Below are 26319 nucleotides of genomic sequence, written 5' to 3'. Positions count from 1 at the left end.
CGTTAATCAGAGTAAATAACGAAAATCTTAAGGAAAGTGTAGTTGCGATTGTGGCGTATCATCTCGAGAGGGTTTTTTACGCCAGAATTGTTGTCTTTAACACAAAATCCGCCTTTTCTCGCCTTATCAGCACTTCTCACTCTCGTCAAGTGATAATTGTTTGTGTACAAATAACTCGACATCAAGTTATCCACTCGTCGTGGTAAATGTTTCTACTCAAGCAGTGTGTGTTTGCTTTCAAATATCCCATAAAATCTTTCAAGCCTTTCAATTCTCAATATCCCACCGAGTTACTAATCGTAGATATCTTTCCCTCAGCTAGATTTTTGTATCCAGCCTTAGAGGATCATTTTATTGCTCATTCTCGTTTTATTTTATTCATGGTAGATGAATGAAATAGCTGAGCCAAACAGTGAATACTGAAAAAAAATCGTCGAAAAAGCTTTCCTCATAGATGGTACTGTGAAAATGAATAAATTTTGGATGATTACGTGTAAATATGTCCAAGTACGAGGAAATAAAGCAATAAAAAGTGTATCACTTGCCTAGCATAGGCGTGATACTAGTGACGCTATTTCCATAGTTTTGGATAAATAATTCTATCCTGGAATGAAAGAGCGAAACTCTATCACCTCAGCACAAATCCAAAAGTATTCCGGTCGTAAGTTAGAAAGGACGGATTTTTCAGCTCGTAAATCGTGTAATAGTTCCTTCGTTTGGTTATTGAATGCCTTTCTCGTCATTCACATCATGAAATTCCTCATCTTATTGTTCCTCCGGAGGTCTTTCTGAGATCAACTTTTTCAGTGCTTCTCGGCGCGATTTTGTTATACATAAAGCGAATATTTAGATGCTTAAAGCAGACCTCTGAAACTATCCTCTATTTTTATTCATCGCCGCGAAAGGCAGATTGATTTTATACTCGCGGAATACAAGCAAACTGTAAATTTCCGACGATGGAAGCGTTCTGCTGTGGCCAATAAAGGGAGAAAATGCCCTTGGGTCGTTTATTCCTCTACCAATTTAATACACAAGAGACCGCCTAAAAGTTGAGTAACCACCTTTTAACGTAATTAAGGTAAAACTACCTTTTGAGATAGAAATAATTTGAAGCAGATTAATGTATAAGAAAGTATTAGTACTCACACAAATGAAAAAAATCATGTTTTTTTATGATGCATATAACTTACATTGTACCTCCAGAAATGTAATCTGCACATTTTATTACACTTTTACTACGGATAGGTGACACTTTTAGTGCAATGCATCATGTTCAAGAAAAGAGTACAAAACGTCATTTGAAACGGTATTAAGCCTTTTGAATTACCGCCAAAGAACACTTCATTTTTCCTTACACTTAGCAGTGCTGCCATTTCTAATAGGCATTAGTTAACGCAACATTTAAAAACCTCAATTTTCATCGTAGAAGGTCGATCAAAATGCGCGCGTTCATGCCTCTTGATCAGCAGTTTCCATTTTTTTCCTCCCGTACTCCTTCAAATGCATATAACTAATATTGTACCCCCAGAAATCTAACCTGCACATTTTATTACATAGTTTTACTACGGATAGGTGACACTTTTAGGTATGAGTAACTTTATAAATAGAAACGTTGTTTTAAATACCCTATATCATATATTTCTTGGTTGAGAGATATACATATCGTTCCTGGCGTCCGTCATTACAGATTATTTACGGCATACCCTTGACTGGTTCGTCCACCGCTTGTGGACCACTGATCTACATGATTGATTTGATGGGAATGCGAAAAGCGTTGATTATTGGAAATTTCATAAGCCTTAAAAATGAACAGCACGCGATTCTTCTCCTGTCGCGGAGGACCGCTGAGGTGCGCATAAAGACGCGAGCCATCCAAATGGCTCTCAAGAAGCTGCTGACTGCTTCTAACATCCGAAACCCGTCCACCATGATGACATTGACCAAAAAATTCTTAAGTAATGATCTAGCTAACTAATTTAATTCATATTCTGGTACCTGTAAGTCAGCGGTTCCCAAAGTGGGGGTCGCGAGATACTAATAATATGGTGAACAACGTACTTAAACTTGGACGACCATTTTTAGGGGGTCGCGGCTAAAAAGAATGAGCTAAAATGGGTCGCGGAAAGAAAAAGTTTGGGAACAGCTGCTGTAAGTTATTAAGTACCAAACAAAATGGCGTGGTCAAGTGTTTCTGTTTCTTATTTTGATGTTCATTATAACTCTTTCCTTATTCACTCACGCCTGTTTTTCTCCTTCTTTCTTTTCTTGTAGGCGAGGAGGGTGAGGAGGCGTGGGTGGAGGGTGGAGGAGAGGAGGTAAAGGGAGACAATAAAGAAAAAGAGGAGATGGAGGAGGAGGAGGGGATGCAATCACCGCCAGAGGGTCCAAAGGAGAAGGAAGGGACCACTGAGGGCTCTGTGGACCAAGAGGAAGAAGAGTCAGCGAAAAGCAGCGTGTGCAGCAGTCATAAGAAGATTAAAGTGGAAGATGAGGAAATGGAGGTGGAAGTAGTGGAGGGAGAGGATGAGGAGGAAAGGGGCAGGAGGGGGGAGGATGAGGGAGATTCGACCAGCCAATCAGTGAAGAGGACGAGTTGTCGGGAGAAGGGTTCGACCCCCGGTGTCATCGTTGCACCCTCTGGTGAGTAGTTGGCATTCGGATGAACTCGAGCTGACTATAGCTACGTTTTATAGTTAGAATTCCAGAGTACAGAGAAATCACTTCACGCTCAAAAAGAGTTCATTCCGTGAAGCCATCAGTCATCAAATCCTTTTATCTAGAAGCAAACGCCATGCTGGTCAGTTAACTTATCCCCCCTTTCTACCGTTATACAATTGTTGTGAAATTTAATGGAATGGCATTTCACGCCTGGATATCATGATAGCAAAGTCAAGTCGGCTTTAAAACACATTTGAAACACCTTTTTGGCTTACCCATTCTTGAGAAACTGTACATCCGTGGCTTGCTACTGGTAGCTGGCACAACCTCAAAGACTAATCAAAATTATCCTTCTCAATACTTCGGAACCAATTCGAAATCCTAGAGAATTCTGCGAGCCTGTCACAGAGAGACGCCTACTTTTGTCTCAAACTCAGCATCTTATAAAGTTGCTGGATGTGAGCTCCCTTGTTTATTGCCTTCTGGAACGATTCCTCGGGAGGACAATGTGACTCTTGGCTTTAATGTAATGATAAATTACCCGTTTAGCCAAACTTTCTTAATTAGGTCACTGTAAACCACAATGGAGTAATAGGGTATTTATTTCAATAAAACAACTTTTAATTCGACCAAATGTGATTAAAGGTTGACTAAAGACACCCGAGTCAATTTATAAGTTATTTCTGTGGAATATTTAGACTTATTTTTCCATTGTGGACTGTTTTTTGTCTCGCGATAATCCTGAGGATTTATTGTAAACTGCCTAAACCGCCACTATCCCACAACAAATCTTAGCCAAATCCTGCGCTCTTATTTATTGTGTTGTCGATATTTCTGACAACATTTGCACCAATTGTTTCATGTTGTCGATACCAATTTTTATTAAGAGGACATAGCAGGGCCTCATTTCTTCACCTTATTTCATCTATTACAGTGTATTTGGAGGCCCATTTGTAATTCGATTCTCTGAACAATGCCAAGGTAATGATTGCTTATCTATCAACACTTTTTCCCTTAATTAGGTTATTGTAAACTATTTAGTCTATAACCAACTTCCACCGCATATTCTGGTGCCAGCCGAGCTCTTGCTGTTTGTTATATGCATATGCTTTTCTCTATATCCTCCCTAAGTCTTGCGTTTGTCACGTATTGTTTCTTGCCAAGGCAGGCATTTCCATGCTATTCTATCAAGTGATTTCTTCTTTCCATAAAAGGGTCTTCGGAGGCTCCATCATCTCCTCCAGATGCCCCATCGCCCCCTTTGGGCTCTTCTTCGTCTCTAGTGGGCCCGTTATCGCCTCCAGTGGCCCCTGGAGGCCTCCGCCTCGTCTCCAGCCTCGCCACTGACCCCGCAGGGCCCTCTTTCCCTGGGCCCCTATCGCACTACTTGCTGCCCTCGGGCCCACTACACCCCTCTACCGGTGAGTACGCATGCCTCCCTATCTCTCTCATCCGATGTGCAACGAAGGTTAATATTATTTTTACCATGCCCCGCTGCGCTCTAATCTCCGTACAAGTAATTGGAAGCGATTAAGACGAGATTAGATTAAGCCATTAAGGGATCGGATCTTTTGGTGAGCCACAATTCACTCATTCCTCTGACAATGCTCTCATTCTACCTATTGCTGCGTAAAGATGCTGAAATATTTGTTATCATCATACTGCTTTCCTTTCTCCCACACGAATGTATATTCCCAATTTATATGTACTGTGCATAAACGTATCTTAAGCTTCCTCATGATGTCCATCAAGCTAATTCGGTTGCAAAATTTACGCACATGACAGTTAGGCATTAATTCTTTGTTCGCGCTCTCTATCATCTGGTCTTATCCTTGTCAAGTGGTTCACTAGTTCAATGCTCTATCGAGCATACCCACAGTGTAGAGTAATTTATGCCGTCAACGTATTATTCACTGTTTTTTTGTCAAGTGGGATAAATTATGTTTTTTACCGCTTTGTCTCAAGTGCATCTTCTACATTTATTCATCAGTACTTCTCTCTCTCTATTTCTTTACTCTGTGATTATGGCAGCTGCCTTTTCTGCGGCTGCAGCGGCGGCGTTCGCGGCCGCCAGTCGTCTCATCTCCCTCCCGCCCCCGGCCAACGCCAGGGCGCCTCCAGCTCCTGACCCTACTCCGCCCCTCGGGCAGATCGGAGGCCAGCCGACAGCGGAGGCTAACCAAGTGAGAAAAGGTACGTACCTAAGTTATTTCATCATGTACATGCGATCGTTGAAGTCCCCAACCATCTCCTCCGTCTTGAATGAATGAATGCATGAGATTATCACACACGAGGAAATTGGCCAAAATACTTATCAATGGGCTGTGCATTATTTATCCACAAGTACCGATAACTTATGTGTCTGATTTTTAGGATGTATTGTATCTGGAAGTTTAGCTACAATATAACTAGATAACATGGCACTATGGACATATTTTTAGCCGGGAAAAGTTTGCAATAATAAGTAGCTAAGTTTTAAGATGTCTGAGATGAACAGTAGAAAGGAACATCACCAGCAGGAGAAAGCAGGTTATTAAAGGTAGGCGCAATGTTAGAGGACCTCTAGGAAGATGAGCGCAGTTGGCGAGGCGAAGTACAGAAGGGTGTAAGAAGACATGGAGCAGAAATAGTAATTACGTAAGACTTAAGAGTGAAGGCGGGACGTTGGTGGCTAAAAACCGTCTTGAATTTATATGTCCCCTGGAGGAGTCACCTTAGTGTACTAATTTTATTTTGGGTCTCCTGCGCCTCCATATTATTTTTGCTGCTGAGTACATCCTGTTAAATACGGGAGCGTAATAACCCTGAGCATTAGTGTTAATGCTAGTCTCTGGTGACCGTTGCATCATCGACATTATTCGGATTAAGAGGCCATTGAAGATTGCGAAACCTTTCCTGCTCCTTATAAATTAATTTATTCTTTGAAATAAATCCTCGCTCTATTCCGAATGAATCGTAAAGCTTGAATAAATCAGAAGAGGATATAGCCTAGTAATTACGCAAATGAATATCATTATCGGTACTAATTCCACTAAGAAAAGAGATTAACCTTTGATTTTTCGGTAGAAGCCAAGTCTGTACATAAAAGTGAGTGAGAAATAGGGTGTATTTGGGATAACAAATGGTACAAGCAATAACAAGGTATATGAAGCAAGCAGCTCCTCACCGAGGTTGTCTTCTTCTTCGCAGTGGCCGTGTTCGTGTGTGCTCCGTGCGGCATCAAATTCAGCAGCGCGAGCACCCTGGAGGCTCACCAGACGTACTACTGCTCGCACCGCTCCACCACTCCCACCCCTGCCCCCGCCTCACGCCCCCAACCGCCCCCCACCCCATCGGCAACAATTCAGGACGGCAAGGAATCGCCGGAGACACCCATCGGGGGTAAGTCGTCTCGTCTTCCAGCTAGCTCACTCAGTAAATAATGAAATATAATATACTACGAATCTGCGAAATTTTCGTACTGTCCGATGTCGTGAACAACATGCATTATGTCCAAAAGAGTTCCAGTTGGTTACTTCTGTTAATATCTTTGAGGTATCAGAGCCTTGCACCAGACTGTAAGTGCATTCTGCGGGGTTTTTTCTCCTCGGATATAACTTATATTAGCCTTTAGTGTTTCATTTTCTTGGGTGATATCAGTTTTTGTTATGAATTGTGTACCAGCGAAGATAACTCTTGGGTAGCTACCGATCTTGATCGTTCAGCACAGGTTCACATAGCATTCACACTGTGGGTCCCAGTGCCCCAGATGTAAGGTAAGTGCTTATTCATAACTGTTGCGTGGATAACTTTCAATAGAGCTGTTTTTCATTCGTCACAAATAAAATTATAGGCAATTATGTACTGAAGGTTCCTCTTTAGATTGTAATTACTCCACATTCGAAGGTATTCTGAAGTGTTTAACAGTATCTCTTGGAGGTAATTTTTGATTGTATGCGCCAGTCATGATATGGCCAGACTTGGCTGTATATTTCGAGCAATCTTTTCTCATCAATTATGATCGTCTTACTTAGATCCAATAGTGCCATATGGTTGATGAAATCCTGTGAATTTAAGTTGTCTCAAAGTCTTAAGTATGTAGTTTATTCGGCCTTATATCTGACCTTCCTATCTAATCCTATCAAGTCAAAAACACTTATATGCATATGTGGAGACAATACTCGTCCATTTGGTTTGACTTTACCTTGATTCAACGGCAGGAAAGATGGAGACCAACGACCTTCATCGCGCCGTTGCAAATTGCCTCAGACACGATGCCAAATTTGCCGAGTTTCGTCAGGTTCAATACGACCATTATGTGCATCGAGAAAGAAAACTTATGTTTCAAATGTTGAAGATGTATTGATATACATGTAATTTACCGTGCGTGTTCATTCTTTCCAAGCAAAAGATAAGGAAATAAGCTACGGCATGTAATGAAGTTTACGTGAAACTATTGATTTCCAGCTTTGCTGACTGAGGAAGATTTGATTCCACTTTACAATGATCGTCCCATGTTATGTTTTGCAGTGCGCTCCGGGGGAAGCGAGGCGGAGGACAGTCGACCCTTGTCGGCAGAGGCAAAGGTGATGGCGGACGAAGAACGTCGATCCCCGGCCTCCGAGGAGGGCTGCCCCCCAGCAAAGGTGCCTCGCGTCATGAGGCTCTTCCCCTGTCCCCACTGCTCTTATTCTGCGGACAAGAGAGCCAGCCTCAGCCGACACATGAGGATGCACATCGTCCCCACCTCCACTGTCCCCGTGTCTGCCGCCTCCACCCCACCCCCACCTCTTCTGGCCAACACCACGCCCCCTATAGTCACCCCCACGCCACCCCTCGGCTCCACAGTCCAAGTACACAGCCTATTGCAGCAGGGCGTCTCACCCGGGAGCTCCACTGTGGACTCTGCCTCCTCTCCAACCCCTGACCCCGCCCTGCCCCCACCGCCACTCGACATAGACCGCTACTGCAAAGAGTGTGACATCCGCTTCTCCTCCGTGAAGACTTACCGCGCCCACAAGCAGCATTACTGCTCCACTCGACACTCTGGGGCCAAGGCGCTTCCAGAAACGCCCCAGGCCGACGGCAAAAGAGAGCCAGGGGATCTCAGCCGGAGTCCGGTGGCGGCTGCAACAGCCCCTGCCGCGCCTCCTTCCGGCCTCCAGGTGAAGCAGCAGTTGCTTCAGCCGCCGTTCGTGGCGCTGCCCACCAGTCCAGTGGTTCTGGTCCCGTACGCCTTCCTGCAGAGCGCTAGTCTCGTCGTCGCCGGCACCCCCGCACCCAGCGGAGCCTGCATCCTGCTTCCGGACGGCTCCCTGAGGCCAGTTTCGCCGGTTCCAGGGCTGATCCGAGGGCCCTCACCGTCTGTTTCAGGGCCATTGCCTTCTAGCACTCCGCTAGACTCCGCTCCACCACCATCAGCACCCGCAATCGCTCCGGTGAGTGGGTTATTACATTTTACGTGTATTGTGTCTAATCCGTATTAATCAATCATTGAACAGTAATAAACGTTGCATGCAATATGGGACTAACATATTCACATGATTCAGAACAATTTGACACGATGACTAATGGCTGAAATACTGTCGTACGCAATTTCTCTTTTGTTAATGAGTTTCTAGCTCTGTATTCTTCCTTTTGTGGTACCAGTTAGCTGCCGAAAAATCAGGCTTCTCTTTTTCTGAAGCTACTGAGCGAGGTTGTACTAGACATAAGTTAACCACATCATTAACCATGTGAAATATAGCTCCAAGTCACGAGCAGACTTATGCTTTAATATTTGTAGTTCTTTGGATTTTTGTTCCAAAGTGTCGTATTTGCATGATTTAATGGGTGAATCACCGGGAACATTGTTTGTGCGAAAAAAAATGAAAAAAAAGACAGTAACCATGCGAAGGAAATGAATATTTCCTCACATTTACGATATAAAACGTTAATATACGGTCTGCATTTACTTACTACGATCGGTTGCGGCGCAACAACATACATTTCACTTGACCTTTTCGCATTTCGCCCACCCTTAGGTCTCCACACCCAAGGCGAAGGAGGTGGAATCTCAGCCTGCACCCACGGCACCCTCTCCTCAGCCACTGCATCCCGGAAGCAGCCCCGCACCCCTCGATCTCAGCCTCCGAAGGGAAGAACTCTCAAACAGCGAATCTCAGAGTGCACGAGTGCCGCACAGAACTTCGTCCAATTCCTCTAATAGCAATAGTCAAGACAGCAGGAGGTACATGAAGCAAGCATTTGAGGAAATGGAGGCCCACCAGCAGCGGCAGCAAATATCTCGGCGGCCCCTTTCGTCGGACCCAAAAGGCCCCTGTGGACCCCACTCACAACAATCTGCAGACTGCGTCTCCCCGGCCTCTTCCTCTTCCACGGCCTCGTCTCCGGGCCCCAAAGCGAGGCCCTCAAGGCCCAACGGCATTCCCAAAGGAGGCCCACATACGCAAGTGTCCCTCCCTGCACCAACTCCCCCTCCGGCCCTTCCATCGAACCCAATTCTACAACAATTTGGTGGAGGGGCCCTTGAGGGCCTCGGAATGGCCAACTTCCTACTGGCAGCGTACGCAGCTGCAGCGGCGGCCTCTGCCGGCCCTGAAGGCATGGCCAAAGCAGCGGCGGCGGCCATTTCAGGGGCGGGAAACACAGCCGCAACTGCAGCGCAGGTAAGATAGGATTTTTATCATGAAAAGGGGTTCTTGGAGGCGGAAATACGCGTGTATGCAATAACCTTGTTTAATTTCCGCGTTAAACTACCTCTTTGTGAGCTTGCTATGCATTAAGTTTCATCTGTACGAGTGTGTCTGAGTGTATGTGCCAGTGAGAGACTTGAGAAGCTGTTTCTTTCCGGAAAAAAAACCAAGCAGTAATCTTGGCCGGTGCAAATGAGTTTCATATTACAGTTACTGGATGCACTGGATTGGAGTATTACCCCAGTCCATGTTTCTTAAATGTTTTTCTGCATTTATTGTAATCCATTCTTTTTGCATGGGTTTAAAGTTTCTTCGATATGATGAATGAAAATCAACTTCTTCGATATAGCTACGTGACATAATTTCGAGACAATAGGCCTCATTTAAAGGCGGAAGCTTCAGTATTCCAGACATATTCATTCTGATCTTCTGACAAAATACGATTTTTGATTTAGCGGGAACGAAGAAATTTTACGTAAATCTAACAAATCACACATTGTGTTTAATTATAGCTGAAAAACATCTTTCAACTAATTCTAAACTGTCATGTCCAACCTTCTGTTAACTCTATTTTCAATAACATAAGTTTTAGGTTATCACTTTGGCTTTTCTGTTGTCATTTGACAAAATAAATATGAGGTTTACTTTCGATATATATCGATTTCAATTTATTTGACTACAAGATAGAAGTGATTTCCAAAGTGAAAAATATTATGTTCTGGGCTAAATTCAAACGCTCATTATAAGATTATGAAGGAATGAGGAGAAACCACTCGGTTTTGTATTGCTTTGATTTTTATGTTTCGTTTTTTACCGCAACGGAATTAGGCGTTGATATCGCAAATACAAAACCGTAAAACAATAAAAATAAACAGAAAGCCAAGGTATATTCAGCAAAAAAGAAATACGTACCTAATTAAACCAATGAACTATCGTAATTTATTACATGTATGATGTTCTATATGCCTTTGTTAGAAGTGTTTTTGTGTTCAATTTTCCCTCTCGTAATTTAGGATGATTGTGGTATTAGAAAGAATGTATTGAATCGTAAAATCGGCATTGAAGAGTTAATTTTGGTGGATAATGCACGCAATGAAACCTATTTTAATATAATTGAAGCTTATATTTAACATATTGGCTTCGTTTCATATTTCAGTCTTGATGATAACTTTACGGAAACCACAAGTGTTCCGCTATCGGAATAATAAATATATCCCGTTTGATCAATCGTGATTGTCGTGAATAATGACTCGCATAATGAGTGATGTTGTGTGTCTGATATTATTTAAAGTTGGTCAGTCCTTATTTCATCCTCGAAATTCGAAGTAATTAATAACAATTCTCTTTCGAATTTGCAGGGAGCTCTCCCGTTCCTGCTGAATCCCGAGTTGGCTCTTAGGATGTTCTTGCCGCCTACCCGAGTCACAAGTCCACAGGCTCAGCCCCCCGTTGGCCCTCGACTGTCCTCCGTGGCCCCTACGCAGCCCCCTGTAGCCCCCCAGATCCTCGTGAAGCAGGGCGTGTCCAAGTGTGTCGAGTGCAACATCGTGTTCTGTCGCCACGAGAACTTCCTCGCACACAAGAGACACTACTGCTCCGCGCGGCTCACCCCACAGGTGGCAGCACAATCGCCGTCAGTAGGAGGGGTGGGGCAGGAAGATGAGCACCCTCCGCCCCCACAGGGGGGGCAGGCGCCCGGGGCCATTCCTTCGTCCCCCAACACGCCCCTGCTTCAGTTCATCTGCGTGGCGTGCGGCGTCAAGTTCACTTCCTTGGACAACCTGCAGACCCACCAGACGCACTACTGCCCAGTCAAGAGGGACAATGGGCCACCACAACAGCTGTCCCCTCCCACCCCTGCCGACAGGATTATCAAGTGCCCCAAGTGCAAGGTATTCATATTTTATGTGCTTTATCTCCTCTTTTAAAATGTGATTACCCCCATCTCAGTAGCAAAAACAGGGGTGTAAAAGTGGTAAAAAACGTATTACACATGTATATCGGACTTAAACGAGAGATTAAGTTGTAATGGACATGTTTATTTTTGTTTTTTAAGCTAGCTGTCGGGGAAGAATGGGCATGCTCACAGGTAGGCCGTATTAATACGTCCAGCTACAGCTCGCTGCAATTGGAATTTGATAGGATGTCACAGTTGCGACGCCTTACCTGCTAAACTTAACAAAATCGGGCGCCAGGTCTACCACACCACTCGAAAATAAAGACCAAAGCCGCCTGCGACCGTAATCCACCCAGATAACTGTAGTGGTGACGAATGCCAGGATTCAAGATAGGTGATTCAGAACAACAGCAAAAAAAAACTATTTCCCCATTCTGGCTCAACTTCCGTATTTATTTAAATAAATTCCCAAGTTTGCATAAACAGAGAGGAGGTCGGTAATACACAATAGCACCTGATACATAAAGTAATCGAGGCTCATTCCCCTCACTTGACAACTCGGACGAAACTATGAGTAATTAAACTCCACACAAAATAATTGATTATTTAAACTTAATTAAATAAAATATATGCCTCGAGACACACGCGAAAATCAAGAGGCAACCCCACCAAGCCGATAAACACCCTAATTCCATAGTAGCCAGTGTAAAAATCGAAGTAAATTCAATAATGTTAGAAATTGATCGCAATCTTGGCGTAACATTGCAAAAAAATCTCTATCGAATAAATTGATGTGTGATGTTACTCTTTTCTTGTTGGATCCTAGGACGCTGAAGAAAGATAAGGAAAAAAGGCTGGAAGCGTTTGGAAAAGATGACAAGCACGGAGAGGAAACTTACGAGGAAGTATGGAGAGTGAATAGACTTCTGTTATTAGGGGAGATATGGAAAGCAAGAGGTCATTTAATTACTTCGGTAAATACTACATACCTGTGAGCAGTGTAGTGCTTACGGAGGTCCGTCTTAATTCTCTAACTTCATTTCTAATCTCCACTTCTGGGAAACATTCATTCAAGTGCATTGTCCTCTCCATAATTTTTGGTGCGATCTTTTGAGCGTTGAAGTCTCCCTTCTCTGGGAGCAAACGTACCCTTGTTAAGTAGTCGAGATTTCCGTAGTTCTCTTTTCGTCTTGCCATTGTTAAAATGAAGCGTGTTCGCTGCGCGTAACTGTACATTTAAAATGTTTTTGGATTTATTGATCCGTGTAAATAATAGGTGTGATTCGCCTTTCTGGTTCGAACTTGCTTCTACTTCAGGTTGATGTCAGAAAATCGGTTTATTTTCCGCTTCGCTTACGATTCTTTTGACATTCTTTTGACAAAAATTTCTCCTTAAAGTTATGCCAAACAATAATATATTATGCCAAGATTAAACGGGTGTCGCTTGTGTGACTAATCTGCTCACTAAATTATGACAATTTAATGTTAGATTAGCCCAGAATAGATCAAATGACCCATTTGTGTTCATGACATATTACCAACTACTATTATTGGTATTCCCTCTCTCCTTTCTCACTGTAGCTTCCTGTGGATGAGAAGGCCCCCTCTAGTCACCAGTGCCCAGTTAGCAGCAGCAACATGATTGCTAGCAGCAGCGATGGGTGTTGGAAGTGTCCCTGCTGCTCCGTTGTCAGCCCAACGGCAAGCGCGGCACAGCGCCACCTCGAGTCGCACGGCGCCGTCAGGGCCTTCCGGTGCGCCGTCTGCGGCTACCGCGGCAACACGCTCCGAGGAATCCGCACCCACGTCCGATCGGCCCACCCGGAACAGCAGCGCCGCGACGGCCGTGAGGGGCAACACTCTTCCCCATCGGAGGAGCACTTGATCGCGTGCATCCTGGAGGACGAGACGGAGGTGGCGCCAATGGTTCCCGTGGCCACCGCCGACGTACTGGCGTCACGATCGACAACGCCAGCAACCGACTCGGACGACGCGAGCGGTGCAGGCGGGGAGAGGATGCACTACTGTGAGGTGTGCGGCTACTCGTCTACTTACAAGGGCAACGTGGTGCGGCACTTGAAGCTGGTGCACAAGTGTTCGAATCCAGGTGGCCCAACGGAGGAGGGGGTGATGGGCCCAGGCATCGTCAAGAGAGAAAATGAGGACTCGCGGTCGCCAGGGCCCAAAACGGGGGACCCTGGTGTGAACGGCCATCGTGAGGATGTCGAAGATGACGATGATGAAGACATGGGACTGAGAGCAGAGTCACTGGTGAAAGTGGAGATGTTGGAAGTGGATGAGGAGGAATGCCAAAGTGACGTCAGGTCAGAGGTCATTGAACAGGGTGTCAGCGTGAAGAGGGAAGTGAGTGCAGATGAGGATAAGCGTTCAGAAGACGATGACAATAAGAAGGGAGAGGGAAAGGCGGACCCCAAGCACTGTCGCTCGTGTGACATCACCTTCAACTACTTGCCCTCGTTCATCGCCCACAAGAAGTTCTACTGCACGAGGAATCCGCCCGGGGCGCAGAGGGGCGGCCCTTTGCCCGGGGCGAGGCACTCTGGCGAGGCAACAGCCCCTGTGCAGTGAGGTTGAAGAAGGTAAGAGTGTGCCTTTGGATTGTGATACGGAAATATAACACGCTATAGATGAGTTAGCTTTAGGTTTGCATGGAATCAACATTTATAACGCTCAGTTGAATAACTCTCTTGTATTTAAAATTGAAATTAATTGTTGTGACAGGCTAGTGGTATATGAGACGTTGAGACCTATCGAGTAAACCATCAGCTGCTATAGCTGGATTGCAAGTGTTCCACTCTATGCGTATTAATGTCAATGAAGCCTGGCATTTTTTCTCGCGGTAGGGGCACATTAGGTAAACAAACCCTCCCACCCTTTTTCTAAAGAGCCTCTGTGGAGGACCTCACCCACTAAGGAATGGATCAGTGGGATATTGGATGGTTTGTGGAATTATTTCTTCGCCAAAGTCTCCGAAACAAATATAATATGAAGTTTGTCCCTAAATTTCTGTTCGATTTGATTACAAACTCCGTGGAATTTTCTTGATATTTTCCTCTTAATTGCTACTTAGCCGGCCTCGGTGGTGACGAAGTAAAGTTCTTGTCTGCCGAAGCTGAGGTCCAGGGTTCGAGTCCCCTCTGGGTTTGATGTCCCTATCCAGGGAATGGATGCTTGTCTACGTTTTATTATTTGCTTGTTCTCTGGAATTTGTTGGCATTGGCGTGGCCGCTGGACGAGATGAGACTTAAGGCAAACTCGTCTAGGTGTCGTTCACTGAACGCGGGTTTGGTCTCACTCCTCAGAAATTCTTTGAAGTACACTAAAAACGTTATCTTTACTCATCTGATCGATGCAGCAGACAATCGAAATGCTGTTGAAATTCATGAACATTTTGAATAAATGTTACTCATGAGACCGAAAACATCCAGCTGCATTTTAAGGCCGTTTTACAAGGTAAATCTTTTAAATTTTTTTTGTAAAATCTGACGTGTGTACGAAGGCGCAGTATAAATTGCGTCGTGTAAAACGTTGAATTGCTAGAACACGTGCGATAATGCGTGGACGTGAGATGACATAATAGCCACCGTACTAATTTTGTTCGTGCATTCGCACAATTCCACGCCGCAAGAAGAAATCAATGCAGTTCTAAGGTGTGACACCTCATTGACTCGTGTAAAACGGCTTTAATACAAACGATGTAATAGACACGAAATTCAGACATTAGTAACACAAAGAATAAAAGCTTCCAAGCATTTACATTACTTTAAAGGACTGATACACTCACGGTTGTACAGACGTAGTTTTAATGATACACTATGCACGAATAAACCTCATGAATCTGTATTTTGAGGCACTCGATAGTCTCCTGCGAATTTTATCTTTGCCTCTCAAGCGGTCTTATGTCACTTTTTAATCGTTACGTTCGAGAAAGTGTCGAATCTCGCAGCAACATGAATAGATATTTACCAATATTGGTAAGAACTCTTTTAAAGATCGAATCTAGTCGCGTCCAGTCACCAGAGCGTATTGAGAGGATAATGTAAATGCAGGCTAGCATAATGTAAGTACCTCAAGAGACGCTAACTAGCGAGGGAGCGACTATAGCAGTTTGGGTGAGTCGGGAGGTTTTCCCATTCTTGAAAGAAAGAGTTTGCGCCGTGAACATAAGAAGGGCCATCGGTAAGGAGAGGGGTTAAGTTTTTTTGCCCTCGTTTTCTTCCGCACTAATGCATGAACGTTTCATGCAGCAGAGGGGTTGAGAGCGCGCACCCCTTCGTTGTCGTCCCTCGTAAGTACAAAAACTTACAAGAGTCTTTAAACCATATATTACCGTTGCGTTTCGTCTGTGAGAGTTAGGAAATAGGGTAGTTTCCCACATCAAAGAAAACGAAAGGCATTGATTTGGATTCGTTACCCACCATTAGTGTATTCATAATAAACAAATTATTTGGTTTTAGATACACCGGTTTAGACGAATGGCAATGATCAATTTTATCCTCATTTGAAAAAGGCCAGATTGGCGCCCATGCGATGCCAGTCCAAGTGACGTCACAGGGATCTAGTTTCTATACGAGTAGACTTTTATATCGTCTGAGATTACCAGTGCATGCGTGAGTCATAGAGCTCAGGGAAACATGCCTTAATAATCACCTACTAAAAGTGGCTAAGGTTGGAAAGTTTCCTTCGTTTGATAAGGTATTAACCCTAGAAGTGCACACTTCTTTTTTCAATCATAAAGTGCACACTGGGGTCCAGCGGACCCCATAACTTTAAAAAATTTTAATTTCAACATCCTGATATTTTTTTACTATTAATATAGTAAATATCAATAATAGAAGTGTTTCTTACACAAATATGTAAATATAAGTTATTTAAACATATTAAAATGAAAGTAAAACAATATTTTTCATTCTAAAGACATAAAAATTCTTTAAGAAAGTCACCAATCCTACTTATATTTATTCTTACGAATGTTTTAGATGTACAGACAAATAGTTTTAACAGCTTAAGTATTACATTGTGTAGTTCATGTAAAAAAATGTTTCATATTTTCTCTTTCCATAAAACGTATTAATTTTAACAATTGTAAACAACGAAATTTTCCTGTGTATTTTTTAAATTTTTTTTTCACAAATTTCATTAGGACTTCCTATTGCTCCAAAATTTACATTACTATTATTTATTTTACAGGTAAAATATAAAGTTTTAGAAAAAAATGCTTTGTTGTTAATTTCTCACTCCAGTACAGGTAGTACACAGATAACTTCGGTCCTCGTCACACATCGGAGCGCGGCACGATGAGCGTATAATTCTTGTTTTTCTGTCTCTATTCATTGGGCAGAAGCTGCATCGTATTTTGCTTTGAAGGATTTCAGGTTTATCAATTGCTGATAATTCAATTTTTAAAATTTCCGCAATGGTATTCCTAATTGAAGAACGCAGGTTTTTTTTCAAAATCCGTTGATGCAAATTAGGTTTGATGAGTGACAATGCCAAGTTTTTCAAAAATGTTCTCCGGTTTATTTTTTCATTACTATCAATATGAGAATAAAGAACCATTGCGTTTATACCAGCTTGGTCTAGCATGCCATAGAAAATCTGCATTGGCCATCGAAGGGTTTTTCTGGCTGTTGTATATTCATGACACAGTTGATCAAATGTGTCTGTTCCTCCTTTAGTGGCATTATTCATGCAAATAATCTCGGGCTTTCCATTGTCTTCATTTATAGCTCCATCAAAATGAAAAGATGACAACAAAAGCACTATTTTATTTCTTTTCGGTAAGAAAGACACCTAGGTCATGTCAGGGTCAAAGGCAAATCGTGAAGATTGAACAACAGCACTTCTTGTAAAATCCACTGGAATTTGACGCTTGTTTTTACGAATTTTCACCATCGTTATTGAATAATCTTTTAGCATCTTCTTTACAAGCTCAACAGAAGTGAACCAATTGTCGCACGTAAAATTTCTATTCGTGCCATGAATTGGTGTTGACAATGTCCGTACATAATATGTTGGAACGGTTTCATCTAGATTGGTAACTACTTTTCCTATGTAAGGACAGGCATTTACCATGTAAAACGTTTTTGCATCATTCATCATTACAATTTTTATGCCATACTTATCTGGCTATCCTTTCATATATATCCGAAAGGGGCAACGGCCTCGAAATCCGAGAAGTTGTTCATCTACAGTACAACGCTCATGAGGAGTGTAATATTTCTTGCAATTATCTACAAACCCTTCCCAAATTTCACGAATTGACGCAAAAGTATCGATCGTTCTACGCTGCATTCTGGTGTTTTTATCATCAAAACGCAAGGTTGACAGCAAAAACAGGAATTGGTGCATAGAGACATGGTGCATTGATACAACGTAGATCCAAACTCAGTTGACCACAGTTCATATAAATTTGTGTTGCACGTCTTCTGCACCCCAGAAAAATATAAAGTCCAAAAAAAACCTCAATCTCCTCAACATCTACATCACCGTGGTACGATTGAGGAATTGTGACATTTTGACGCTGCCGGTGTATTTCCTCATTTGTGTGCGTCATTATTTTATTTCGTAAAGCGCTATCCAACAGTAATTCCCAAGCTTGCCGGGGAGTTTTGACGTCGCGCGCTGCTCCTTTTGGTCCAGGCAGATCCGAAACCAAATTTCGCTCTCTCTTTCGATCTCCAAATGATTTCAAACGTCAATGTTTGATGAATAGTTTACTATTATGAGTAATATATGTTCAAAAATATTGCTCTACAATCCATTCCATTGAAGTTTGTTCGTGCATCTTTCACTCCGAAATTCTTAAATTATTTGCAAAAGAGGAAACCAAGATATTTCACAAAAAAAGTTGATGCCCTCAAAAATCTCAAAGTGATAAAAAATGATAAATTGCATTTTAATTACTTTAAACGTATAAATACGATAATAAAAATGTATTTGCAGCAAAAAAGGCAATAAACAAATGTGTTAATTTTTTTTCGCAATTTCAAAAAAATTTCATGAAGTGCACACTGGGGTCCAATGGACCCCAGACCATTTTCAATATTAAATTATAAAGCAATAAGCGCGTTGAAAAAATCACCACGCACTAGAAACTTTTACTAAGATATAAAAGGAAATTTACATTGGAATGAGCTTTCAATATTTTGTGTATTACAAAAGTTACAGCAAAGAAAAAAACTCCTGGGGTCCACCGGACCCCAGTGTGCCCTTCTAGGGTTAATTATCCTTATTTAAGCCAAGCGCTACCAGCTAGCAGGGTACACTGCTACTTGCTAGCATCCTGCGTCGTATCAGCGCTCAGAGCCTCACCCCAAGGTCACCTCACTTGCAGCACACAGTGGGCTGAAATTGAAAAAAGCTGGCCAAAATCGCTCTAGTCTGAAGTATTGCGAAATGAATGAAGCTTTTTGCGAATTGGGTATTGTAAGGACACAATGAAACATATTGAGGATGATATAGTCCCGAACATTGTTAAGGAGGGCAATAAAATTTTAAAAAAGGGAAAGTTATGTGGGAACCATAGTTACCAGGATCAAGTCGAAATTTTGCCATTGGAATATCAAGGGAAAAGCAGAATTTCTTCCATTTTCAACTATGTTTAAGCTATCTACTAGCTTCTCATAAGGTATGTGATGATTGAAAATTGTTATTGGATCCTTTGAACCTGAAAGTTTGGTCATTAAAGAGTAATAATAAAATTAATACCATTGACAAATATTTTTATTGCAAATTTCTCAAAACAAAGGTGTGCCACATTATATTCTGAGTCAGAGGATAAAGACTACTCATGTTCTGAAGTATTTTCTCTATTCACCAGAAAGTTTTTCACCTTCTCTGATAATTTTTTTACTTTACGGGGAACCCCCGCAGAACAATGAATGAAAGGATCTGACGTAAGCCTATGGAAAAGGTCATAGTTTTTGGCAATTCTAGAAATTTTCCTGGTGCGTTTCTTGCGAATTCCATGGAAGTTGCTACAATTGATTCCTCCAGTGAAGTAGAACTTCTAAGTTCTATCACTTTACTACGCTTAGACATTTGCACTGTCGAAATGCAGTGACGGTCTTCCACGAGGATGCTTTCAGTTAAGCCTAAAACAATGATAAATTACGAAATAGTTCAGTTTACGAACTAAAGCAACAAGGAATGAAATGCTTGCGCAGTTGTGTATGCGTTTAGTATATATCATTTATCCGTAAACATTAGCATTCACCTGAAGGAGACGAACATGGGCCGGAAAATGCAGCCTACATGGGAGATATTTTAACACAGCGTGAGTAAGTGTTATTGGCTGTTTTAACCAAATGTGATTCAACTTCAGAAATCTAATATTCACTCTGCTGCACCTATCCCACTTTGGAAGTATTGATAAAAAAATACGTTTTGAATGAAGGCCGCAAGCAAAGTTTTTAATTTCTCATCTCCTCCCAAAAACATTTTTAGTGTAAAAACTCCATTATTTACGATTTCTTGTATTTGATGGTCCCCCATCTATTTGCCAATGTCACTCTATTTCTTGGCGAGTCACTCATGGCTATGGCGTGTCACTCATGGCATTGGCGAGTCACTATGACTTGGCGAGTCATCCATAACTGGGAAATAAACTGTGAACGTTCTTCGGCACACACTTCAGCAAGGAGTACTGAAGGGAGACTGATGCTGAGCACTCGGATAGAAATGAGCGTGCCAATCGCATAGACGGCATATTTTGGGAAATCCCAATTTGTAGAATGGAAGCACCTGCACGTGTTCATAGTAAAAGAACAAATCTGGGTGTATGAAGGGGTAGCCTCTGAGGACAAAAGGCTTGGAGAGTGCGCGAACCGTTAGGTTTTTTACCATCCGCGCGCGGCTGTCGCAGAAAGACCCAGGGGTGCAATCTTCAGAAGAGGGTGCAAACCATAAATAACAGCAAATAACAAGTAGTTGAGTACAAAGCACTCACATATAAGGGAAAATCCAGTCTCTGAAACGGACTACGACGCATGTCATCTTTAGTTCCCGAGTGCCTACGGCCGTGTATTGTGGGTCATGGGGCGCGACAACCGCCCGACATAATTTTGCTTAGCCACGAAAAAATCGGAGGAGAACAGTTGGAGTAAGATTTTTCTTTCCCGTCCAAAAATAAAGACTTTAGTCTAAATCCTGGTGTAAATATCTTAGGAGCGGCAAGCGGCGGTAACTACTTTTATCCTAGCATTAGGTAAAAAATTAACGAAAAGCAGTGATATGTTTAATAATTCATAAAGTTAATAAATAAAAATTGACTAAAACAAAAGTTCGTTCTTAATTAACTAAAAACGTGGCACTATCAGTAAATATTCTCAAAAAATCCGAATTATAAAGTGTATTCCACTGCATGGGGAACAAACGTTGAACTTTTACGTATAAATCGCACACTCGCGGTTTCATAGATTTTTGTTGATTTTTGGCTAGCTATAAAAATTAAAACATTTTGACAGAAAATTAACTTCAGTTTTGCATTCCCTGGAACTTCTAAAATGATAATATAGTATTCTCGGTTCGAAATGAAAAAGTCGATATTTTGATTTTTTGCCAGCTTTTTTCGATTTCAGCCCACTGTGCGGCAGCGGGAACCAGAACGACGTCACACGGAGTTTTCCCAGCATTCATACTTAGCCGTCGCGTAATCGCGCACTTGAAAATTTTCACTTTTCATTTAATCGCGTAAAAAAGACATCGTTAAAGACAATTTAAAAATCTAAAAGCGTGAAATACGTACTCCAGGAGAAATAATCTTTCGATTTAGGCTATAAAAAATAATAGTAAACCACCCTATTCTGGTGTGAGCTGACTGTCTTTGATCAAAGGACAGATGCGCTATATAGAGAGTGCAAGCAGCCATTTCAACTTTAGTTAGCGGTGAGATTTACAGCGCATTTAGCTACTGTCTTTCTTTAAAGCGGGTGCAATAATTTATTTTGCGATTATTTGCATTGTAATAAGTTTTAGAGAGATACAATTTCGATGAAATTGATTTTGGCTTCGAATGCATTTTTATTCGCAGACCACAATTTTTCCTTATAGTATCACTGTGTTATCGATTTACATTTTATTGATTTTAATTTGCATAAACAGCCACGGAAATTCATACAAATAAGTCTAATTAAATTTAAACTTTCTCTGAATTCCTAGACAGGAGTGGACAGTAAAAAAAAAATGGTTTTACTTAACACACTATGTTATGACACCATATATTGCTGAGTGCTCTTGGTGTTATCGGAATGACTTAACTAATTCCTTGGAATAAATGGTCGATATTTTTGCCATCTATCCTTTGTTGTGTTAAGAGTGGTATTTTTGTTCCATCAATACTCTTCACCTTTCATTCTTAGAGCGAATAATGAGGTATGTGGCGTATTTTTTTAACGGTGCGATAACTAACTTTTTAACTTTCTTCACAGGGTAGGAAGAGTGTCGATGATTCTGTCCGCGGTCCCTTGACCAACTCCCGAGGATCATTCGAGGGAACGGAGGGAGGACCGGTGATTCTCTTTGTGAAGAAGAAAAACGGCCGCACTTGGTGTGTTTGCCTCCCTTGCAGTGGCAAAGTAATGAGGATTGTGGTCGCAATGCAAGGATGAGGAGGCAAGCCAAAGTATGGCTATTGTACCTCCTATCCTCCCCGTGAAGGCGCTGTCTGCTAATATCTAACGCAAGTCTTCCAATATCTCACGTCGTAATCTCTGACCTTCTTGACTTTGTCAAACTCTTATGTGCGTTGTACGACGAAAAGAATGGGCGGCGTAGGAATGGGGACGGCGAGAATTTACTAATTAGAAGATCTGGATAAAGATGTTTTGCTGTGGAGTGCCTATGATTCAGTAGTAGCCTTCAAACTTACAGTGATCTACCTGTAGATGGAAACGGAGAAAAAATATTAGATACCCACCAGCTAATCGATATCTGACTAAGGTAAAATACTTTTGTGTTTTTTACATTAATGATTTTTATAGTGCATACATCTAGGTTCTACATAATACTCTCAAAGGCATGAAGGGTGTTCGGTAGGAAGAATACCTTCATACGAAGAGGTTGACCCATATTCCAGGTCGTTATCGTACGCGTGGCAGTCCTTTTGGTGCGCAGGAAATTTTTGGCGTCTCTTTCCCCGTGGTTATGTTCAAACCTTAGTGGTGGTGTCAATTTTTTTGAGAAAGCCGTATGGAAATTCGTTCGCTGTACGGAGGGCGCTTCAAGTCCAGCGCTCTTTGCGTCACTTATGACGTGACGCCGTTGTCCCCTTGCCTCCCTTAGTTACCCCCAAATGGCGATGTTGGGTCTATATTTACCCTTCATTCAATCACGAGGCTAACAATCAGGACGAAACACTAATGCCAACATCAGAGGTGTCACAAATTGGTTTTATTCTCAAAATTTAAATAATTTTAGGTGACCGCTATCTTATTTGTCTATGGCGAATTTCTGGGTGAGGTTGAGGTTTGAACCCAGCGTCTACGCTTGTCATATCCCCTCCCATCTGATACCAGGAGACTTCATGCTTATTTACTCTTAATACGGGAAGCTCTGGCCTGGTTATCAAAATTTCTTGTAGCTGTAGAGGATACGTTAATTGGTGAAATGTGTGCCCGTCAAGGAATGTCGTGCAGTTCATAACACCAACCACTATGCTTCGAACGCGCGACCATCCATTGCATTCCAATGGAACGCTATTCAAGCCCGTGGTCTTCACACCTTGTGTTCATACGCTAATTAAAACATACGCTAAATTAAATATTAAACGTTGGCCATTGATATCTCGCGAGGGGCGAAATAATTGGAGAAGTGGGGACCGTTGGAGGGGTTGATATCTGCTCGCCGTATGTCAAGCGCTGTAAAAGATCTTTGTTCGGACTTCCTTTCCATCGCAAGAAACCTTCGCGCATCATAATAAGCGCTGATTCTCACATTTTCTGATATGGATTAGGCCCAGCGGCACCGTTGGCTGCTCAAGTGTCCGCCAATTTTCCGCTAATAAACAGTATTTTGCATTCACCAGATTGCTTCCTTTGCGTTGCGTGTTGTGCCTAAATAGTTCCAAGTATTTGCTCGCTTGCAGTCGATTCTACTCCGTGAGCTGTCATCACCTTTTAAAACAGCACTTAAAACAATGGCAATAAAACATTGTAAGCAATATTATAATCAAAGATACATATGTGAATACAGAAAGGTTGCTGTGTTTGTAGAGTTGGGCTTGGTCACACATATCTTTTTCTATTAGCTGCTCAACCGCCGAGACGTTTACACTCGCATATTTTAAGTCATTCAAATTCTAAATGAAAGATGCAAACGGATGACGTAATTTTAATCACGCAAAAGATACTAAATCCTCCTCCAAAACGCAGCAATAAAAATTGATCAAAAGATCATCCTTGGCACTATTGTATTTAAGATTTATATCACCCTGGAGGATTGTACCAATAGTCATTAAAAGTTAATTTTCATTTGCCACTTACGGTAAAGTCATAAGGGCATGATTCCCACAAAGCACACTGACCGTTTCTGGTAGAGGAACGAATAGTTAACACTCCCTCGTTCCGAAACGAGTCCAATGATTATTCTAAAATACCATTCTTTGGTCACAATTTAATGGAAGTAATGAAGCTGTTAGAAGTAACTGAGTTTCACTGTCATTATGAACAGCACGCGTCTCAGTGCGCATGATTTGTCACACAACCGCGCATTATTCTCACCAATTTCTTCTCGCCACTTCTCTCTCATGTTTGCTTTCCTTTCAACACAGCGTTTTGGCGGTAATGCCTAGGCTCTCCGCAAAGTTCTGATTTTAAATATCCTTTCACTGTCCCTCTTTCTATCAATGACGAAATGGCAGTCTCCTCTTAAAGGGCGGCTTCTATTTCAACAGGCGACAATATGGGTTCTCCTTTATTCCTCACAATTGTTTTACATGCGTTTGTTAGCCAACCCAGCACACCAACTATCTCTTCCCCTTGAGATACTCGTTTGGCCGCTTCACTCAATTCTCTTTTCGTATAATCTATGCGATTTTCTCCACTAGCGATGCTCTGTTTCGGACCTTGCTCGGCGATAAACGCTGCTCAGTCGTAGGAGTCTAGAGTGCGTCTTGAAGCATAGTTTTCATCTTAAATATCTCACATATGGCCACATTTGAAAATTTGTAACGAGCGACCCCCGAGCCTTATTCGAGCCTTCGCGAACTTTAATAATTTGCCATGATTGATGGGTTTACCTATTCAGATTTCCCTAACCCAATCCCCTCGGCATTGCCCCTGATGTTCTGAATAGCCGGACGTTTGCTCATGCCCATGTGGACATGCGATAAATGAATATCCAGCTGAATGTTGTTCGCTGGGTTATCAAGTTCGTTTCTCTCTTAATCCTTCAAGCAGGCTTTTTCTGGTCCTTTCCCCTGTAATTTACATATGCATACATTTTAAATTGTTCCAGCGATTTTTCGTGTGGAACGTTTAAGCTGCAATTCATGGTTGTAACAGGATTTCTGAGAACTGAATTTTTATCGCAGCAAGTATTAGCAGAGGAATTCAGCCGCACTTTGCTCACTGATCAGTGGGATATAACTTCACGATCACTCCAGTGAGAGCGCGCCAAATTCAATGGAATGCGCGGTGACTTCCACTCGTTTCCTCAATTTGGATCCTGGTGATCAGAGCCGAGCGAAGACTTCCTCACGCATGAAATAGGTCAGCGATAAGCACCTTTACGCCACGTAATGGTTTATGAGAATCTAACCCATCCATCAGGTTCAATAGCCTAATCTTCAGCTGTGGCATTATACACACTTTTGCAAACTCATGTTTTTGAGACCCTGAGTAGGACTAGGTTGACTTTTCGTTCACTAGAAATTTGACGGTTTACCTCGCTATATGCATTCAGTCTTTTTCATTATGCATTCAGTTTTTGCCTTTGTATTTCTGCCTTCATTCTCCAATGAATTCCTCATTCATTGCATTCGGATCCTATTTCAATCCGTTTTGAAAGATCCCTAGGAAGATTCATCCATAATATGCAGAGGAACAGTCTGAAGGTCATTTTAAATTTTGCGTGTTGATGTGATTCAGATCTTAAAGCTAGTATTTATTACAAGAAACAAGACTTGGGTGGAGGTGACATGAAGTGAAAGGGTGCAAATAATGTGATGCGTGTCATTTTAAATGATTTGTTTTATAAAGTTTTCTTTTATAAATTGTGCCATTTTAAAATACTATGTGTTGTTGATGTTAAATAATACCATCTGGAAATTTTACGCTTATTTACAATGTAATTATGCCTCGGACAATAAGGATGTTCAAGTGTTACCCAATGGAATGTTAATTATCTGCCAAAATCGTTTTATAGCGCATTCAGTGGATTGTCCCTCTATGAATCATGTCAGCTGTGAGTTACCAAATCATATCGACAAAACTGACTGCAAGGAACTTGAGTGTGATTGGAATTGTTACGCTTGCACGCATCCAACCTTAACGATCTACAATCATGACTGAGAGTGGTTTGTAGATTTCAGTGAGAAATTATCCCTGCAAGGGAAGGGCTGAGTGAATAGGTAACTGATTGCATTCAAGGAAGAGTTGTGCTAAGGGAAACAGAAGCTATTGCTCAAGTTGTACCTAGCTAAAAACTTAATAATTGAGAGCAGGTGATGTTTTTGTAAGTGGAGTTGAAATCTCACAGTGTCTCCTTCATATCTCATTCAATCTGATGACTATTATCTGTGATTTTATGTCCCTTGATAAAATTGTTTTAAGTTTTTACTCCAACAACTGACATATTTAATGGTTAAGTGTGAAAATGTATTTGTTAGCCATAAACTGAAAACGTGTTTTAGGTTAAAGTGGACATGAAAAGACTCTTCCAGGGGGATGAGTGGCTGAAACCAATCCCAGAGACATTGCAGCCCCTCCTTCTTCCTTAGCCAAATTTCAATTGTGAAATTATAATGTGTATGTTTGTAAATTGGTGTGCATGTAAATATGTATGTACGTACTTATTTAGTATGTAAATAAACAATAGGTATGTTTTTTAAAACATACGAATTACAGTAAA

The 26319-nt window shown here is 41.9% G+C and overlaps 1 protein-coding gene across 2 annotated transcripts; it reads left to right on the top strand.

Annotated features, from left to right (window-relative positions):
- The first annotated feature begins 2298 nt into the window (after positions 1 to 2298).
- LOC124169076 (zinc finger protein ush-like) lies at positions 2299 to 26319 on the top strand. Of its 2 annotated transcripts, XM_046547550.1 has the most exons (9): positions 2299 to 2640; positions 3873 to 4079; positions 4690 to 4851; positions 5848 to 6039; positions 7168 to 8075; positions 8661 to 9305; positions 10691 to 11224; positions 12811 to 13829; positions 21681 to 26319. In XM_046547550.1, exons 1-8 carry the CDS (start codon positions 2346 to 2348, stop codon positions 13816 to 13818), a joined length of 3951 nt encoding a protein of 1316 aa, XP_046403506.1. In that variant the 5' UTR covers positions 2299 to 2345; the 3' UTR covers positions 13819 to 13829; positions 21681 to 26319. The 2 variants fall into 2 exon arrangements, with proteins under 2 accessions (XP_046403506.1, XP_046403507.1); XM_046547551.1 differs by lacking the exon at positions 5848 to 6039.

The sequence above is a fragment of the Ischnura elegans genome, chromosome 12 (genome assembly GCF_921293095.1).
Source record: "Ischnura elegans chromosome 12, ioIscEleg1.1, whole genome shotgun sequence".
Lineage (NCBI taxonomy): Eukaryota > Metazoa > Arthropoda > Insecta > Odonata > Coenagrionidae > Ischnura > Ischnura elegans.
This window is presented reverse-complemented; position numbering and strand designations above follow the sequence as displayed.

Coding starts and splice junctions, on each gene's coding strand:
- LOC124169076 (XM_046547550.1), top strand. CDS start 2,346: ATGGAGGAGGAGGAGGGGATGCAATCACCGCCAGAGGGTCCAAAGGAG. Junction 6,040..7,167: donor GCCGGAGACACCCATCGGGG/GTAAGTCGTCTC, acceptor TATGTTTTGCAG/TGCGCTCCGGGGGAAGCGAG. Junction 8,076..8,660: donor CAGCACCCGCAATCGCTCCG/GTGAGTGGGTTA, acceptor GCCCACCCTTAG/GTCTCCACACCCAAGGCGAA.